We start from the raw sequence: 19,859 nt of genomic DNA on the forward strand, positions 1-19,859 counted from the left end.
ATCACCAACACACTTTTGTATAATATACACAAGTCATTGAGGGAAACTTTGAACTATCCAGATAGTTTCTTCATTTTTGCTGTCTAATATGTGAATAAAGTTTGATACTGACTGCTGTGTTAAAGTGTAACCAGGCATAAGCATATATGTTGACAAGCTTTCACTGTTTATAGATTACTTACTCTGACATTGATTCCATGCATTAATATAAAATCTTTTGTGAAGACTGTCTCATAAAAAGGGAACTGGTTGAATAACATATGTTAAAAATGCTAACTATAAATTAAAAAATAAAATCTTAATTGATTTTCCATTTTAAGTTCAAGAATAAATATTAGCAAATAAAAGGAATTTTATAGACTTTACCTCCATAACAGACTATTGGGGAATGAAGTTTCCCTTTGCCTTTCTGCTCCTTGTGGGAAGGTGTTAGGATTTCATACCCTTTTGTCAGATTTGACGAATGATGCACTGAATGAGGTATTCAGGCTACAAATGAGAAATTATTACTCCAGGAGCAACTTGATGAGTTTAGAGATCACACCATTTCTTTCTGTGTCTCTAGAGAGAGTAATTAGTGAAAAGGTTGCTGGAATTATAATAATCTGTTAGTGTAGCTATTTTTTAAATAAAACCTTGGTGAGTTTAGTTGTAGTTTGGTTGCAATTATTCTTCAATTAGCAGATCAAGATGATGAATCCTTGAGTTTCAGCACTACTCACTGTATTTCTTACCATAGAATGAAAATATTCACAGTGATATGGCCCTCTAAAAAAGAAAAGCAAATGCCACCTGAGTGGGTATTGAAATAATCTTTGAGGTTTCAAAATCTTGGTTTCTAGTTAAATGTTACAGAAGCGAAATTCCATACACAAATAGTGTGTGTGTGCTCAAGAGGTCATCTGAATTAATGTGTATTTCATGAACCTACAAAAGGAATATCTCTTTAACAAAAAGTATTATTTTGCAACATTATCCAACTCGGTAGCATTAAAGTCTTTTACTTCTCATTTCATTCTATATTAATTTCTTATTGCTGTTGTAACAAATTACCACAAAATTTAGTAGCTTCAATCAATACAAATTTATTTTACAGTCCTGGAGATCTAAAGTTCAGAATGGGTGACAAATTTGTGTTTCTTCTGGGGAGAAACAATTTCTTTGCCTTTTTTCACTTCTGGTAGCTCTATGTTCCTTGGCTTGTAACCCTGAATAATTCTGGTCCCTGCTTGTATTTTCATCCTGCTTCCTTCTCTTTTGTCACTACCTAGGGTCCCTCTAGATGATCCAGAATTATCTCCTCATTTCAAGATGCTCAATTTAATCACATCTGTATAGTTCCTTTTGTAACGTTAGATAGTATTTCAAATTCTCCCAAGATCAGGGCCTGGGTAACTTTGGTGAATGTAATACAGCTTAGTACATGGTTTTTTGATATTTATTATACACCAATATTTTTTATTTTTTATTTAGTTTTTAAAAATATTTATTTATGTATACAAGAGCAGGGGTCTAGGCCAGAGATGCAGGGGGTGAGAGGATTCACCAGAGTGGGGAACAGAACAGGCAGACTGAAATACACTGATGAGGGGGGCAGCGGGTGACACAGGAGAGGTCTGCTGCACCATGTGGGTTACCTCCCTGGCCGGGGATCGAACTTGGGCTGCAGTGGCTGCAGACAGCTTCATAGTGCTGCGTCTTAACACCTTGCCCTACCAATATTTTTTAATGCAATGATATCTTAGGTAATACAAAGTTAAAAAGGACCTAGATTTTATATTAAGAAGTTTGCAGGACAAAAAATAGAGACGGAAACTGCGGCTACGTGCGAGCAGCAGGCCCAGGCATGACCGGTCGGTGCGGTCCGGGAACCGAGACTCGGCCTGATGCCTGGAGTTACTGTAAAAGATGTGAACCAGCAGGAGTTCGTCAGAGCTCTGGTAGCCTTCCTCAAAAAGTCTGGGGAGCTGAAAGTCCCTGAATGGGTGGACACTGTTAAGCTGGCCAAGCATAAAGAGCTCGCACCCTACGATGAAAACTGGTTCTACACGAGAGCTGCTTCCACAGCGCGGCACCTGCACCTCCGGGGCGGTGCTGGGGTCGGCTCCATGACCAAGATCTATGGGGGGCGTCAGCGGAATGTCGTCATGCCCAGCCACTTCAGCAGAGGCTCCAAGAGTGTGGCCCGTCGAGTCCTCCAAGCCCTGGAGGGGCTGAAAATGGTGGAAAAGGACAAAGATGGGGGCCACAAACTGACACCTCAGGGACAGAGAGATCTGGACAGAATCGCTGGACAGGTGGCAGCTGCCAACAAGAAGCATTAGAACCAAGAAACAATGCTGGGCTAATAAATTGCCTCATTCGTAAAAAAAAAAAAAAAAAAAAGAGAGAGAGACACTCCAACATCAGTAAGTATTGCACCAGGTAGGGGGGAAATGTTACAGTTCAAAACTGTCTTGCACTTGTCAACTCACAACCAGCATTCTTATACTTCAGATAAAAAGATTAGCATATTCAGATTAAAGATTAGTGTTGTTACACTATCAAAAGTCATATTGTTGTAGAGCAACCCCGATACAAAACGGGGTGCCTGACTGTGGGTCCTCACCCGCGCGCTTAAAAAGACTTATCAATGCTCTACTGCAGGCACACATGAAAGGTTAATAAAAGGTTTATTTACAAGGGAAGGGGAAATGAGGAAATGTACAGCTCTGGGAGAAAAGTGGGAGACAAAGTTTTAAATGAGTCCTACCCAATCCGCCGATCAGGAATCCCAAAATGGCGCTCTCAGAGTTGGCCGCCAGCCAGGAGCGGTGAAGCCAGGAGGCGAGCGATTGCAAGCCAGCGAGAGCCCAAGGCCCACGTGTTTGGTTTTTATATCCAACCTGGCTGCCCAACTCCACCCTCAGGTCCCAGCCACCCTCCCTTGGTGGTGATGGGATTTGTCTTTCCCAATGTCTTGATGGCTTTAGTCTGGAGTGGGGGTGGGATCCACAAAGCCTGTATGGGATTAACTCAGGACATCATTTCCCCCTAACAATATGAGACAAAACTATATTTTGCATTTTGTATCTTATGTATGTTTTGCAATAATCTAAGGGGCTCTGGAGTTTCCATAAAGCAGAGGTTAAAGGAGACTTAACGTCTCTTCTCCTTTGTATTTCTGTATTTCTGTGTAAATGACATCAATTGATGTCACATTTTTGGCCTTTCTTCACCTCTCTCCTCACTCTTCTAAGGGATGAAAAGAGGGGAAATAAGAATAAATTCTGTTGGTGAGTTGAATGAAGAATTATGCAATGAAAGGAGTCCCATATCATTGGACTTCATTCATTTCCTTCCATTGTCAACTGCTTACCTCAGCAGTCAGACATTCTATTCTCTTCTCTGACACCAAGTATTAGACACGTTCCCATATAAAGAAGCCCATAATGGACCAGCACCACCAGTGTCAAGCTGAGTTGTTTTTCTTAATTAAGAATTAATTCCTAATTAAAATAGAAAGTTCTTTCATTTGTCAAAAACCAGTTTCTTCAGCATCAGCTTTATCAGTATCATACTTTTAAAAACAAATATATCTTTCTTTCATCTTCTCAAATGGTTCAGAATGAAAGATGAGTTACTTATTAGGTCACTTCAAGCACTATTAATGATAATGTTAGAGAAATATTGATTTGTAACTTTTAGTTTAATGCCTTGCCAAATTGGGAGCTTTTAGTAACATTGTTTAGATTATCTTTCTCATTTTGCTGTTTTCTGAAAACAAATTGAGCTTGCTGCCTCTTGATGTCATTTTGGGGTTATTGAGATTTTGAAAGCATTTTTAAAGTTTACCCATAAAAATGTACATAGAATATTTGATCAAAAGTTAAATCAAACGTCTTCAACTGTAGAATAGATAATAGCTGTGGAAATCAACCATAGGTAAACTCAAATAACCTGAAAGTATCTCAAAATGTAATGCTAAGGAAGCAAGACACAGTGAGTAAGTACATGTTTCAATTTAGAAAAGAAGAGAACATGTTTCAATTTAGAAAAGAAATATACAAAAATAGGCAAGATAATTATTTTCTGGGAATGTATAGAGATCTTAAAACTGTAAGGAAAACCAAGGAAATAATCTGCATAAAATTTAGAATATAATTCTAGGGGCAAATGAGCATTTTGATATTAAGGAAGGGCATGTGTGGGTATCTAGAATTATGGCAATATTATTTTTCTTGACTAAAGTGGTCTGGCATGCAGCTATGTCATCTCTGAAGCTCTGGACTCATAATCCAGCTCCATATATTCTTTGTTCTTTTCTTCACTTAACATCTATCTTTTTTAAATTCTACCAGTCTGCTTTCACCTGTACCTACTGGAAATTGTAATAACTTTCTCCTTTTATTAGGTAAATAAGTTCATATCCACAGTCTCTTCCATTTTTTCCCATAAACCTCATCTTTTCCTTTGTAGAGCAATATACGTTGAGGAGCAGAAACACACAGGCATTAGTGCTTTTTTTTTTAAAGATTTATTTACGCATACAAGAACTGGGGTACAGGCCAGAGATGTGGGGGTGAGAGATTCACCAGAGACAGAGTGGGGCACAGAACAGGCAGATCCACTGAAATACACTGCTGAGGGGAGAAGCGGGCAAGATCTGCTGCACCATGTGGACTGCTCCCTACCTGGCTGGGGATCGAACTCATGCTGCAGAAGCTGCGGATTGCTTCATAGTACGTGCTTAACCACTTGTGCCACCAGGGAGGCCCCGTATTAGTGCTTTTATTGTGTTTCTTTCCCCACCTTTTCCTTTCCTTTTCCCATTGTTCCCTGACTAGTATTTCTTGACTATTTCTTTCACTCCTGTTTCATTTACTCTAGGAATTTCTTCTCAGAGTGCTAAAGTACCATTGAAACTGAATCTGTAGTAGAAATGGCTTATTTTAAGACTTTTTCAGCTTACTATTAGAAAAAGAAAAAATGAATTTATAAGTACTAATATCTCAGTACCTAGAGCAAAACTAACAAAAGCAAAGATAATAATGAAACCCACAATATTTTTTTCTTTGCACACATAATTTTAAAGTCATGTTAACATGGCATGTGATCTAGTTATACTATTTGTCATATGTTAATTGAGTTGTATGACAAGGAGACAAGATGTAATCATTTTATTTTTTCAGTAATTAGGAAATCTGCTTATGTTCATTCTGAAATGCCCATCAAACAGTTAATAAAATCCTCTAAAACTATTAAATATAGTTTAGTTCAATTTTATTTTTCATATTTATTTTTTATTTTTCATTTTATTAAGATAACATTAGTTTACAACATTGTAGAAGATTTAGAGGTACAGGATCTCATCTTTCAGTCAAAGGTTACCATACTACTACCATCACCAAGGCATCGAAAGAGACCCATCAGCCTGGAGTGAAAACATGATTAAGATGTTAGGAAATGAGCTATAGCCTTGAATTTAATTTGGAAAATATTAGTATGAATTCACTGGTATTTTATCTTTATGTACACTTGTTATTTATGTATGTAATTTTACACATAATTTTAAAGATTAAAAGCATGACCAACCCAATATCCCAAGGACACAGATTGCAATCTTAAAATATCACTTCTAATAAGAGAAACAATGTCTTCTGGGAACAATACTAACAACTGGTTTAGAACAGGAATTGTATAGTAAGAGGTAGAAATTCTATAAGATTTGACAGATAAGATCTCAAGTTAGTCATTCCCATAATCAGTATGATCATGTTATAAAACTCAGGAGCTAATTTGAAGAGGCTGGCCAAAGATAGGACAATTTGAAACTAAATTGATATGTGAAATATAATGAATTGATATACATAAAATATGTCTATAATGTTCAGTTCATATTGATATTGACATTCAAAAAACCCAAATAGGTTTTCTGTGGATGACAGAAAACCAATTTACAATCTTAAAAACCATGTAAGTAAAACATAAGAATCAATCACATTTCTAACTTTGATGACAAAATATTTTAGATAACATATTAAAGTGTGACAGGATTTGAATGTCAAAATTTTGCCAATTCCAGTAAATGTTAGTAAATGTTAGAAGAAGAAAACACTCAGACATTATATGTACAATGATAGAAAAATATAACAGCCTATAGCATCCTCAAATGGAATGAATATAAGCCTATTTAAGTCTCTGATTCCAGCTGCCAATTTTCTGAAGTATAGAGGACCCAAAAGCCATGCAGAACCATGCTATGAATCAACATCATCAAAACCCAGATTTTGAGAAACTAAAGTTTAAATATCCTGGGTTCCATCATAAGTAAAATTAACTGGAAGAAAAACTTCTGGGGACCAATAAAAAGACATTTGAGGGACATCATATTTTTAAATTGGTGATAAAGAGTATTTTTAGGACAGTGAAACTATTCTGATGATATAAGAGTGAATCCAAAAAATTTGTCCAAACTCATATCATATACCAAGAGTGAGAGTGAAACTTAATAAAACTGTGGATTTTGTATATAAAAATGGAGTCTACAGCGTCTCAGTGTGACTTAATTTATACTACAGTGTCTCCTAAATTTATACTACTCAGAGGCATATTCTCAGAATGACCTGTTAATTTTAATTTGGGTCTGGCCTCTCAATACAGTTCGGTTTGCATCTCGTCTCTTGCTCAGCTATTTATCAGTGTCTTCATAAACAGCTGGCTGCTTTTTAATTGATAACTTAAGTCACTCCATCTTATTTTCCTCTATCTTTTTATTAGTCAGGATCACTAAAATGTCAATACATTTTTATCTATGTTCTTGACAAATTGTAATTTTTGGTGTGGAATCCAGGATGAACTAAAAGGGATTATGCGAAGAAAAGAAAAACAAATGCTGGATAATTTGCTTATAAGTGAACTATAGAGAAAAAAGTAAAGGAACACAAAAGAACAGACAAAATTAACCATTGAAATCTGACTGCAGAACTGAGGCTTACCAGAGAAGGAGGGTAGGGGCTGGGAGCTAGGGTGGAGGATTATGGGTACTTGGGTGGTAGCGGTGTGGTGATAGCATTTGAAGAGGAAAGATCCTCGGTCCCTAAAACATGTACAGTGTTGTAAACACACTTCCTCAATAAAAATAATAATTTAATAAAAATAATATCCTTATTGCTTTAACCTGTTTACGTCTTTGTACACATTGATCTTACTCTATCTTAACGTTGTTGCTCTAATGAAATTTTTTATCAAGCCTTGGTGATATTAATATACAAATTGCACCTTGAGTGCACACACACACTTACACACACACAAACATACTGTTTTTAACTCCAAACTCAATAGCTATATAAAGCCTGAATTTCTCATTGGGAATTTAAAGACTACAGAATCTGCATCTAAAATACCTTGTAATCTTATGCATAATTATTTAGATTCCCACACCTGCACCCAGAGCAATCTCTTCTTCCTGTTTTCTTCCTATAGTTTGTGCTTCTCAGCAGCATTTCAGAAGTGCTTACTATTTTTTCTTTAAATACAGAGAGTTTTCCACTCTTCAGATACAAAATTATATGACTGTAAAAATGTGAGCAGTGAACAAAAGTTGGTAATACTTGTAATAGCCTAGTGAAGGAAATAAAACCAAAGCAAATTCAATACTCATGTTATATATTGTTCTTTGTAGTTTCTGTGGTTTCCCACAGAAAATATTCATTATTCTGGTAATTTATTTCATGCAAAAATGTTTTGGGGCCAAAGAGTAATTTTCAAGAAACTAACAAAATTTCAGAGTATTTTATAAATTAAAATTGTGAACTATTACTCAATTCTTGCGTTTCCCACAGCAACTAAGGTGATTTTACAATGCTTAATGATACAGCACACTACACATTTATTTTTCAGAATATCTAAAAGGAAATGGAAACTTTCACTTTAGAAAGTCACATTTAAGAACACTTAAATTTTAAAATATATATATGATTTTATAATATGAAATATATTGTTACCAAATAAGGTATAAATCATTATATTGCCTAGCTAAAAATATATGTTAAATTATATCCTATTTCTCATTCAATTTTCTACTACTCAAAAGCTCTTATAGTTTCTAAATGACATGTCCATTTATGACATTTTTTGTGTTCTGAAAATATGGTCTTAATCTTTTAATGAGTTTGCAGAACATTATTTTATACCTCAAATGAGAATATATTTAAATACAGGTACTTGTTAAACTGATAGTTTCTTAAAACTGAAGGATATTGAATAAAGTATTTTTTTTTTTTTTGCTTAGTTTAAATAAATATTAGAAATATCTTGTACAAGGGCCTCCCCTGGTGGCGCAGCAGTTGAGTGCTGGGCTGCGAGGCTGCCGGTTCGTTCCCCGGCGAGAATCCCACAAAAAAAAAAAAAAAATCTTGTACTAGTCATAAATATATAACTGACTTTCAACATTAAAAAACATTTCTTAAAGATATGATATTGAATAAAGTATGTTATTTTTGTTTAGTTTAAATAAATATTAGAAATATACTAGTCATAAATATATAACTTTCTGCATTAAAAAAACATTTCTTAAAGACACTTAAAGGAAAATATATAATTAATGAAATAATTGCATTAAAATGGGTGAATTGGCTCCAGAATGAATATAATCAAAGTGTCATGTAGCAATAGCAATCTCTGTAGACAACATTAAGATTGGCAATATCAAGTTTTGCATTTTTGTTATGATCAATAGTTTTAGAGAGTAATTGCAAAGAGAGTAATTCAGTCAAACTCAAGAAAACTAGGCAAAAATAACTTCATGTCTCTAGTAACATTTATGAAAATTTTCACTTGCTTTTATTGCAATACCAATCACTAAACATGACAGATTCCTAAATTGCACACCTGAGCTAACATAGACAATTTTGTATTTCCTGAATTATCTGCTCATATTTTGCCCAGTTTACCCACCAGCCCCTTACACATCTAGAAGGTGTGATACAGCTTATAAAATATGTGATACTTAAGGAAATAAAAGAAAAAAATACCTGTCTCTTTATTTTTAAAAGCATGGATCATACATTCAATTTAAAACCTGTTAGAAATCTCCTTATTTTAATATGATATAATGAGACTTTAATATTACAAATGAGTCAGAAATATTTTTAATCTATTGTTCATCAATATAAGCATTAAATTTATTTCTATACTTGGGTACTACAAGAGATTGAAAAAGAGCACTGGTAACTACCTGAGTTTAAGATCTCAAAATTACATGAGCTATTTAGTTAGTTCATGTTAATCAGATAAAAAGAAATAGATTTAAGTTATTTATAACAATCAATTTATGTAAGTTAGATATAAGATGATCAGTTATGCAATTAATAACAATTTTTCAACTGCTTCTGTGATACCAAAAAACATTAACTGGTTTATAATCTTTTGAAATAAAGGGTAGGGCACTCTGAAAGCTACTAACTTTCTAAAAGAGGCTCACTAAATGTTAAATTCCAGCTATACCAATGTTACTTGAAGACAAACATCAAATACATAGCAAATATAAATTACATATTATTTATGGTTATAAGCAACATTCACAAGTGCCACTTTTGAATTTCTAGCTCTTAAATCATATTACCATTTAATAGATGATTCTGCTCCCATGATTCAACATACTCATCTATTTTATGATTTATTCTTTTGTGGTGATGTGCTGAGAAAAAATTAGCCAATATATATGGTGTCTGTTGGTGTTCAAAAACAACAGACATAAAAACGTGCTCATCAAATGTTAATACCTAAAAGGGAAAGACCCTGTTACTCTTCCTTTGTAAGGAATTTTGCTCATTTTTCCACTCAAATGTCAGAATTATTTTTTGTTAAGCATCCACCCTAAGAACTCACTACTTGGTGTAGTATTAAATCATTTGAGAAAAATACATAATTTTTAGTCTTGATTCAGTATTGAATTTGTGTCTTTCCATTTAGGTAGATGGAATGCATATGTATTTGAGATTTCATTTTGGATATTAATAAAATTTAGCACTTTTCTCCTTGTATGTCCTGCTTATTTCTTGTGAAGTGTATCACTTGATACTTTTTGTGTTATATATTAACTAGTTTCTGTTAAATTTCTTAACTAGCTGTAGCTGTTACACTGAATACTTACTCACTTGAACAATTTTGTGTTTTATTTTTGTGGGATTTCCATACACATATCCTTATCTTAAATTAATTTTTCTACATTTATGTAATTTCCCTGATATTAACTACTCGGATTTTCTTTTTGTTGCACTCCTGTATAGGCTATGTCAAGCATCATTAAGTGGGTATTATTTTTATTGTCCTAATTTAATGACACTAAAGTTTCAACACAAAGTTTCAAGAGCTTTTTTTTTTGCTTGAGTAACTTTTTAAATCATACTAAAATATTTTTATTGTATTACTAGTTTACACAGTTTTTTCCATATACTATTTGAACCAATATTTGAACTGCTTATTACATGTATTTAAGGTTGCTGTGGAAGCTGATAGTCCTTTCTATCCTCCTAAAGTGGAAAATGACAAAATGGAAGGGCAGTAGAGGTAAGTGTTGTCTTTTTCTGTTCAAGGGAAACAATCTGTGCCCAGCCAGTACTGCAGTGCTCTGGTATGAAAAGCTGCCATGGTAGAATTTATTTTTCCCACCATCAAAGGACAACAAATTATTGTTGAATCAAGCAACTATTAATAATACTTAGTACTTAGTTTGTACTGCCCCCAACATTTCGTGTTGTCTCCTTTTCATTCAATTTCCCAGCCCTGTCTTTAATGGCCTTTTAGCTTGTGGGTTAATTCTTTATAAAAGTGAATCATTGACACAAAAATTTTGAGCTATAACAGATGCTATTAGTTATTTGGAGTTGATTTTGCCTGAGATAGATAAACATCAGTCTTTGAACATGAGAATATTTAAAGTATAATTACTTTTAAATATGCATTCTAAATTCCAGGGGATTCTTTTGTAGGTGAAAAACATACATCTTTCTCTAACTGGACAGAAGAAAATGTGTCTCTCTCTTTTTTTATATTTTGCAATGGTGACTTTCACAGAGTAAATATTCAGTAAACATTTGTTACATAATACATAAAAGAAAAAAACTATCCCATGGTTTGCAATAGCAGAAAAAAATACTTTGAAATTAGTCACCTTCAATTATTTCCAAAGAACTTAACATGTTTATGAATGTCTTATGATAATTAGTAGAACAAAATAACTTTTGTCTAATAAGCAAACACTTAATCAAAAGTTATTAAGGGTACTTTGCTTTTAGTCACAGGCCACATCTGTCTTAGAAAATATTGTTTCAAAGTCAGATTTACCTAATATCTTGCATCCCACAGAAATAGAGTTAAAAGACTATTGCATGAAGTTTGAATTATTTTTTGTCTCAGCAAAACATTTAAATGCAGTTGACTTGTTAAAAAAATACACAATTTCAGATGAAAGTGTTTTCAAGGGTAAGTGGTTCCAACAGGTGAATTGAAGCCATGTACATATAAAGTGATTATTGAGCCTTAAGTGTTTATTGTCCTTTTCTTATATTAAAAAAACAACATTTTTAGTTGGCCCTGTTTTTCTTCCTTTTATGTTTTGATTTTTGAGTAGAGCTTTACCCTGGGACACTTGGTGTTGTAATTAAGATCCAGGTGTTTCATGCTCATCTTCGTGAGAGCATTTGTTTACTCTCTAGACTAAGGCAGGTGTTTATATATCACAGTCTCAGGCAGAAAATACTAGTCTCTTCTATGAAGAAACCCAGGTGATCCTATCTGGCTCTTCCCATCAGTTCGAACTCTTTTTTAGTTTGGGATCCTCAGGCTCTAGCTAGTGACCTTCACACTGCACACTACACCAGCTTTCCAGTGGTACAGGGCTGTTCTGACACCAGCACCGTGCACCCCCTTCTTCAGTGTAGTACTGTGGGCCTCAGCTATAAGCTTTCCTAGTTATTGATGGCAGCAGGTGAGAAAACAGGTCAAGTAGGCCATATGTGGGGAGCAGGAACAAATCTTTATTATGACGCAGCAGGAGATATTCAGGTAGCAATAGCGGCAGTGTCCAGCCCAGCAGTCCCCCTGGGCTCCCGCCACAGCAGTGGCCCTGTGCCCCATGAGTGCTCTGTGAATGCCCTATGAGTGCCCAGTGAGTGCCCCCCAGCCCCCAAGGCATCCTGTTAGTCTTATATGATTTATAGACAAAGCCAGCACCGGGCCAAGTTTAGGCCTTGTTTACAGAAATATGTCTTGTGCATGTGAACTATGCACCAAAGTTACATTATTATTATGCTAGTTTCCACACGTGTGCTACATCTTAAGGCTACATGTAATCTACTAGGCTGCCTGTGCTGGAAGGTCAGGAGAAAAACACTCTGAGAAACTCTGAGAAAACTGTTTTCCCTTAGGCCCTACTAGTTACCCATTGTTAAAGTGCCTGCTGTGGGAGCTACCCTTGAGTTCATAACATCATAACATCAGCAGCTGCCCCTCCCTCTTCTGGATTGTACTGTCTTTCTCCTTTCTGCAGTGCTCTTGCTCCTGAGGTAGAAGCTAGTCATTTATCTTTCAGCCATTGTTGACTTGGCTTTGTGGTAGTTCAGGCGTGACTATGTGGAGGAGGTGAGCCTAGCATCTTCACTCTGCCACCAACATGCAGGACTCCCAAAATGAAATAACAAAATTGGTTGGAAAAATTGACTGTACAGATATGATTTGCTGAAAAATACATGCACTTTTCCAGTTCTTTCACAGTGAGTTTTTATTATAAAAGCACATTGAGGATAGTGTGATTCTAGAAATTGCTTTTAAAATAATTATATAGGAATCTGATACTTGGGTCAGAATAGGTCAGTTAATTGTTTTCAAATGTGTGCATTTTATATCCCATGAAAAAACAAATACATCAAAATAAAGGTACCAACTCTGGACTGAAAGAACTGGGCCACTTTATTGAAAGATTAAAAGCTGATTTGAACAAATACTTCAAGTAAAGCCAAGGAGGGATATTTTAATACAAATCCTGTAACTAATCATTTCAGCTTTATCTTTAGATTGCCTTCTTACAAATGAATTGTCATATAAATACCTCTGCCTTTTTAAGTTCTTTATTTTACTCTGAATACCCCAAGTATTTGAGAGAAGATTACATGAAGAGATAGGAGGTTGCACGCAAGTTGTTCCTCACTTTGATGCTAAGTAAATTTTGGAAATTCAGTCAGTGGTTCCAGGCATTTTTAACCTTGCCTATACACTGGAATCACCTAGGTAGTTTAATTTTTAAAATTTGGAATCCCTTTGAAATTCAGATTTGTTGATCTGCGAGGCATCATTGGAATGGAAATTTTCTTTTTTTAATTCATCAGTTTAGTTTAGTAAAGTTTGCAAACAAATTTGGGAATCACCATCTAACAAACAATTCTTAAAATTCCATGATTACTCCAGTATTTCTTATCTTCTCTCATTTCAGGTTAACACAAAAGATGCTTTCTTTGCTTTAGATATCATGGAATAAAAGGATAAATATACAGGTTTATACCAAGGATTTTTTTAAAGCTAGTGTTAGTAATGCCTGGTTCTATTTATATCAACTTAACTATCTCATCCCTTCTCACCCTCTTGAGAGACAAAGAGGAAGGGGGTAGAGAGAGAGAAGAGAGCGAAAGAGGTTTTCATCCTGCCATTTTGAAATTTCTCTCGTTATATACCCTGCATATATACAGAGACTCTAGTTTCATATATATTTGAAGCTATCATTTTTTATCACTCAAAACAACTACATCAGCAAAAAGCAAATATTCTTTTTTCTTGCTCTAAGCATTATATTGCTAAACTTACAGCAGCTTGTGTCATAATCAGCACTATATCTAACCTCAATATACTTTTTACTAGCTTCCATTGAATTGAAAAAAAAGAACTTTAAGAACTGAGATTCTCTTCCTGAGCAATAGGATCCCCATTAACAAAAATTGTCCAACCTATTGAAGGCATTTCATCCTCATAACAGGTGACCCTTCTAAGACGGCTGAGAGCACTAGAACATCCCCATAGCCAATTGTCGAATTTGAATAAGATTTAACACGATTGAACTCTACCTCTTGTCAGAGTCGCAGGGCCCTATTTTATTTGATTTTGCAACTCATTTACACTTGACATAATGGTTTCTGATAATGTTATTTAAGTTGAAGTGAGATATCATTCTAGATATCATTCTAGAATAGTGATTCTCCAAGTGAACTCCACAATCAGAAATGTCAGTATCATCAAAGAACTTATTAGAATGTCAAATCCCAGTACCCAAAGCACACTTATTGAATAAAAATCTCTGGGAATATAATCCAGCAATCTGTGTTGTCAAGGTCCCCAGGTGATTCTTAAGCATGTTAAGTTTTTATAAGCAAAAATCAAGGGGAAGGGCCTCCCCTGGTGGCTCAGCGGTTGAGCGCTGGGCTGCGAGGCTGCCTGCAGCCTCTGCAGCACTGGTTCATTCCCTGGCCGCTGGCAAGGGTCCCACCCCAAAAAAAAAAAAAAAAATTCTAGGGGGAAAATTGACCTCTGGTACCTAGAATAAGCTAAATTAGCTTATTCTCCTACTCAACCCATGTTAGAGTAGGGAAAAGATTCAGGTGAATATTATTTTTTGTCTTTGATACCTTCAGGGAGTTGTGATGTCTAAAAAAAGAAAAAAATACCCACTATAATGAAGACAAGTCAAAAAGACAGTGATTAAAGGGCCAAATCAGTCAGAAGGAATGTTTAATTGTGTTACACAGAAAGTCGCCTGGCATTCATGTTTCTGTGCCATGAGAGAGTTCTTCAAAGGTTGAGCCCAGTGTGGAATTTAATCTTTCTGTCACAAAGAGTTGATATATAATGCAGTTCCATCAGAATATTCAAGAGCTAGAGAATAGAATACCATAACCTAGCCTAGTGTACATTTCTAAGAAATGTCACCGAAAAGGCATTTTCAGAGTTCTAAGAAAGAAAATGATACCTTCATGATTCCTATAAAACTAAAATTGTGGATAACTTAAGCTCAATAAATATAGCTAATGAAAACCTTGTATTTACACCCATCTCTGTACCAAATTAAATATATATATATATTTATATATAGTGCCACTGTTGTTACATTTGATTATAGATCTAAAATAGACCTTGAATTTCACTATCCCATCTATGTTGGAGTTTTATGTAGAAAGCAATGTGCAATGGTGAATGTAAATCTCCATTTGTGGCCAATTACATAGGTAGAATTATTAAAATACATACATAGCAAAAGGTTGTTGTCTTCTAAGTCCTGTAGCCAACAGCAGCTTCTATCAAAAGAGGTTCAGGGGCATTTGACAGTGTAGTCTTCAGCCTCATTCATGTCTCCTGTCATCACCGATCAAACTTGTATCAAAAAGATCCTCTCTTTTTCTTAGTTCCCTTGCCTAAGCTTAAAGTCCTGGGATTGTTGAGCATTTAATTAGTGCTGCAACTCTTAAAATCAAGATGTGTATTCAATCACATGTAATCTATTGCAGCAGGAGATGAGGTACTTTAAAGCTACCTTCAAGGATAGAGCAATACTACCAGAATCATCTATCATAGTAGCTTTTAAGCCCATATTATGCTGCTACTAACCACAAAAAAATTCTAAATACACCCTGAAGAATTATTATTTCTGTCTTATGATAAAAATGGAAAGCACTCAAAAGATTAATGGATAAATCAGTTGATACATTGATTATAAAAACTGTTCAATTTTCTACTTAAAAGCATGACATTTATTGTGAATTGAAATTTCTCCAAATACTGAACAAATATTAAGATATAAGTATACATGCTTTAGGATCAAAATGATAATCTTTGTGATGCTAAATCTAAATCTACTTTGGTTTATGATTAAAAAACTTGATGCTAGCTTTATATTTATATGTCAATAAATATGAAATCTTTAACTGAATGTACACTTATATTTTTAAAATTTAAATCAAATAACTTTCTATCTTATTCATAACTTCCAAAAGCACCAGTTAACTTTTAGTCCCTTTAACTTATTTAAAACTTTTACACATTGACTGAAAACATTTAAATATTAGCTGAGGTCATTATGTTTTAATTTCAGTAATATCTATGTCACATATAGAAATGAAAGAAATTCTGATGCTTAATCAACATTTTTCTTGTATATTTTTAAATTTTGTATTCATTTTAAAATTTCTACCACTTATAACAATAATATGAGCCAACAGGATTTTTAAAGTGAGAGAACAAATATACAAAAAAAAAAACTAAGTTAACTGTGTCTCTTAAAAGCTCAAAAATGCTTAACCATCATTTTTCTACAACACAAATTTGACAACCAAATAGCTTTACTCATGGAACAGAGACAAATGTTTATAAATATAAAAAAACTATTACTATAAGGTGCAACATTTTGGAAATAGATATATTTCTTATTAACTGACCAAGAATGCCAGTAGAGTACTATATTAAAACAGTTTAGTTGTTGACCTTCAAGAAAATATAATCTTTATGAAAGACCAACCTAGGTAGTCATCATAAAATATAATAGTGGTTATTTTCTTTTTAAATAGGGACTCTAGGAATAGAAGGAGAAAATTGGTTTAAAATATTTACATCCAATAGAAGGGAGCAAACTCAATAATCAAACTTATGCAAGAGAAATGTATATATTTTTCCACCAACAAGACTGCTGAGTCTTTCATCTTTTACCATTTTATCTTTAAAAATAATAATACATTTTTGGAAAAGAAGAAGATTTGTGGAAGAAATTACTTTTTCAATCTGGAGTAAGAACAGTGACATTTTAAAATGAAGCATTGGGAAAAGAAAAGAAAGATGTTAAGGTGATGGCAGTTTATTCACATACAGTCCAATGTTTTTTAATGATGTCCTTTCTTCTGAAATTTCACTTAAAGCAAAATGGCAGAAACCTACTTTTTAAAATAATTTATTTAGTGTCAGTTAAGGAAAAAAACTCATATGAGAATAATAGAATTCATGCAGAGGATATCAAAGATAATTCAGTTTCTTTATGGAGAACAGAACCCACTGGATTAGGTGTAGCTGAGTTTTCTAGCTTGAAGCATATAGTTAGTAGTTACTTAGGATATACAGAAAATAATTCCCCTGTTGACAACCTCAGCGGCAATCCCGTTTTATTTTCATACTAGTTTTTACAAGAAACATGTATTGAAAAATGTGCAATAATATACATATATCATAAAACTAACAAAGAGAAAAATTATTTTTATTTAGGAGAGAAGAGATCATGTGTAACACTACAGCTTTCTTTAGGTGAGACTATTACAATTTAAAAATTTGATGATTTGGTTCATGTACTAAAATCTCAAACTAAACCAACAGAGTTATTTAACCAAACATCTGAAGAAGCCTGTTGTTAAAAAAATTTTATGGGCCTCCCTGGTGATGCAGGCAATTGAGCACAGCACTGTGAAGCTGTCCGCAGCCTCTGCAGTGCCAGTTGGATCCCCGCCGGCCTCGGAGGAACCCACATGGTGAGCCAGACCTCTTCTGTCTCGCTCGCTTCTCCCCTCAGCAGTGTATTTATTCAGTCTGCCTGTTCTGAGCCCTGCGCTATCTCTGGTGAATCCTCCCAGCCTCCTGCACATCTGGCCTATACCCTGGCTCTTGAATAAATAAAAAATAAATCTTAAAAAAAAAAATTGTTTTTACATTAGGCACATTTTTGGAGATCATAATAAATACATTCATAAGAAATTAATTCCAAAACTAGCTCACATGGTTTAGAAATGCTTATCTAGCTGATGGTTACATGGAGACTGGGAGATCTGTGACTAGAGTAGGCCTAGAATTTTTTTTATCACAGTCTGCTTTGTTTAGTAGTGAACCTAGTCAATTCATTTTACTCTTATAATAGATGCATTCAAATTTTAGATTTATCACAGCTTTTCCTTGGATTAATTCTTTCTAAATATAAAATTCAATGTGTCAACTTGCTTAGGTGGAAAGAAAATCAATACTGCAAATATATTCATTTTTTCCACAGAAATTCCCAAGAGAAATTATTATAGATTCAATAAATTTTTAGTGATGAAATATATTCTGTTACTTAGCCTAAATATGTATTTAGTCATTTTATCCCATACTACTCAATTATATTGCAACCCAGTTGTAACAGTGTAAATCATCTTTTTTTTCTTCCTTGTAGAGCAGAATTTTAAGTTACCATGCATTACAATTGTTGTATCTACTTCAGTTGGGGTCAAGAGATAGCAAAGTAAAGATTTCCTTTTAAAACTGCAAACTATAAAAATCAACCCATAAATAAGCATACTTATGATTTGCAGCATTATCATATTTTAAGAGAGAATCTCTAAATTGACTTTTTAAATTTTATTTTATATATTTTTTACATCATTTTTCATTTTTACAAAATGTATGCATTTTCATCTTGGTTATAGTTCCTATACAATTCCTACCCTCTTTGTTTTGATCCTTCTCCCTTCCCCCCACATCTGGTATTTTTCTTTTTCTTTCTGGCTTATTTCACTGAGCATGATCCCTTCCAGCTCCATCCATGTTGCTGCAAACTGCATGAGTTTATCTTTTTGATTACTGAGTAATATTCCATTGTGTATATGTACCACATCTTCTTGATCCAGTCATCTATTTTTTGGGCATTTGGATTGTTTCCATAGCTTACCAAAACAAAGAGGCACCCTAGCAATTGGGAGAAATTTTTTGCACACAACACTAATGATAAAGGACTGATCAAAAATCTACAAAGAGCTGATGAGACTCAACAAAAACAAAGTAAATAACCCAGTCAAAAAATGGGCAGAAGAGCTAAAAAGAAACTTCTCCAAAGAGGAAATGCAAATGGCAAACAGGCATATGAAAACATGTTCAACATCACTTGTAATCAGGCAAATGCAAATCAAAAGAACAATGAGATACCATCTTACACCAGTGAGAATGGCACATATTAAAAAAACTAGCAACAACAAATGTTGGCAACGATGTGGAGAAAAAGGAACTCACTTGCACTGCTAGTAGGAGTGCAAACTGGTCCAACCACTATGGAAAGCTGTGCGGAGGTTCCTCAATCTGCTAAGGATGGAGCTTCCATATGATCCAGCAATTTTACTTCTAGGTATTTACCCAAAGGACACAGAAACATTAATTCCAAAGGGCACATGCACCCCTATGTTTATAGCAGCACTATTTATGAAGGGTATGCTATGGAAAAAATCTAAGTTGACTCTTAATTGGAATGTTTAGCCATCTCTACAGAATTTGGAGTTTGTGAAAATTCTGTAACTAACAGAACTATTGGTTACATTAGTTATGTAATTGTTATTTTGACTAAGGAAAGTATAGTTAGAAGAGGCATTAACATTTCTTTCACAAGATGCAGGATTCAACAAGTCATCAAACTTACAAAGGTCATTATTCTTATCCTCTTGACAAAAATTGACTGGAAAGTATAGCAGGCTGCCAGTGTAATGACCTGTTATCACAACCTTACTTATAATTATGCATGATACCCTTGCTTGGCAAACAGCTCTGGTTATTTTGTTTTGTATTGTTTTTGTTTGTTTTATTTCCCTTGTAAAGGTCATTAAACATAGAGAAATAGTCTGACAGTGCTATGTGAGGTCCACTGCCCATATCAACACTGTTCACTTAGCAATTATACTTCGTAGTGCAAACTAATGCATTTTTAGAATGAAAATCAGTCTTTCAGAATATAGCTTAGCATGTCTGTTGTTGCAAAGCCCTCTTACTTCTAGATAAATACAAAAAAAAATTATATATTTGAACTTTGAAACACTAGATATTAGATGTATGATGATTCCACG

At 34.3% G+C, this 19,859-nt stretch overlaps 1 protein-coding gene across 1 annotated transcript; it reads left to right on the forward strand.

Annotated features, from left to right (window-relative positions):
• Window positions 1–1,853: 1,853 nt before the first annotated feature.
• LOC119238268 (40S ribosomal protein S19-like) lies at window positions 1,854–2,340 on the forward strand. Its single transcript, XM_037501963.2, has one exon. The coding sequence runs from the start codon at window positions 1,887–1,889 to the stop codon at window positions 2,322–2,324; it is 438 nt and encodes a 145-aa protein (XP_037357860.1). The 5' UTR covers window positions 1,854–1,886; the 3' UTR covers window positions 2,325–2,340.
• Window positions 2,341–19,859: the final 17,519 nt, after the last annotated feature.

The sequence above is a fragment of the Talpa occidentalis genome, unplaced genomic scaffold (genome assembly GCF_014898055.3).
Source record: "Talpa occidentalis isolate TD23 unplaced genomic scaffold, MPIMG_talOcc4v2.1 talOcc4.11, whole genome shotgun sequence".
Taxonomy (NCBI): Eukaryota; Metazoa; Chordata; class Mammalia; order Eulipotyphla; family Talpidae; genus Talpa; species Talpa occidentalis.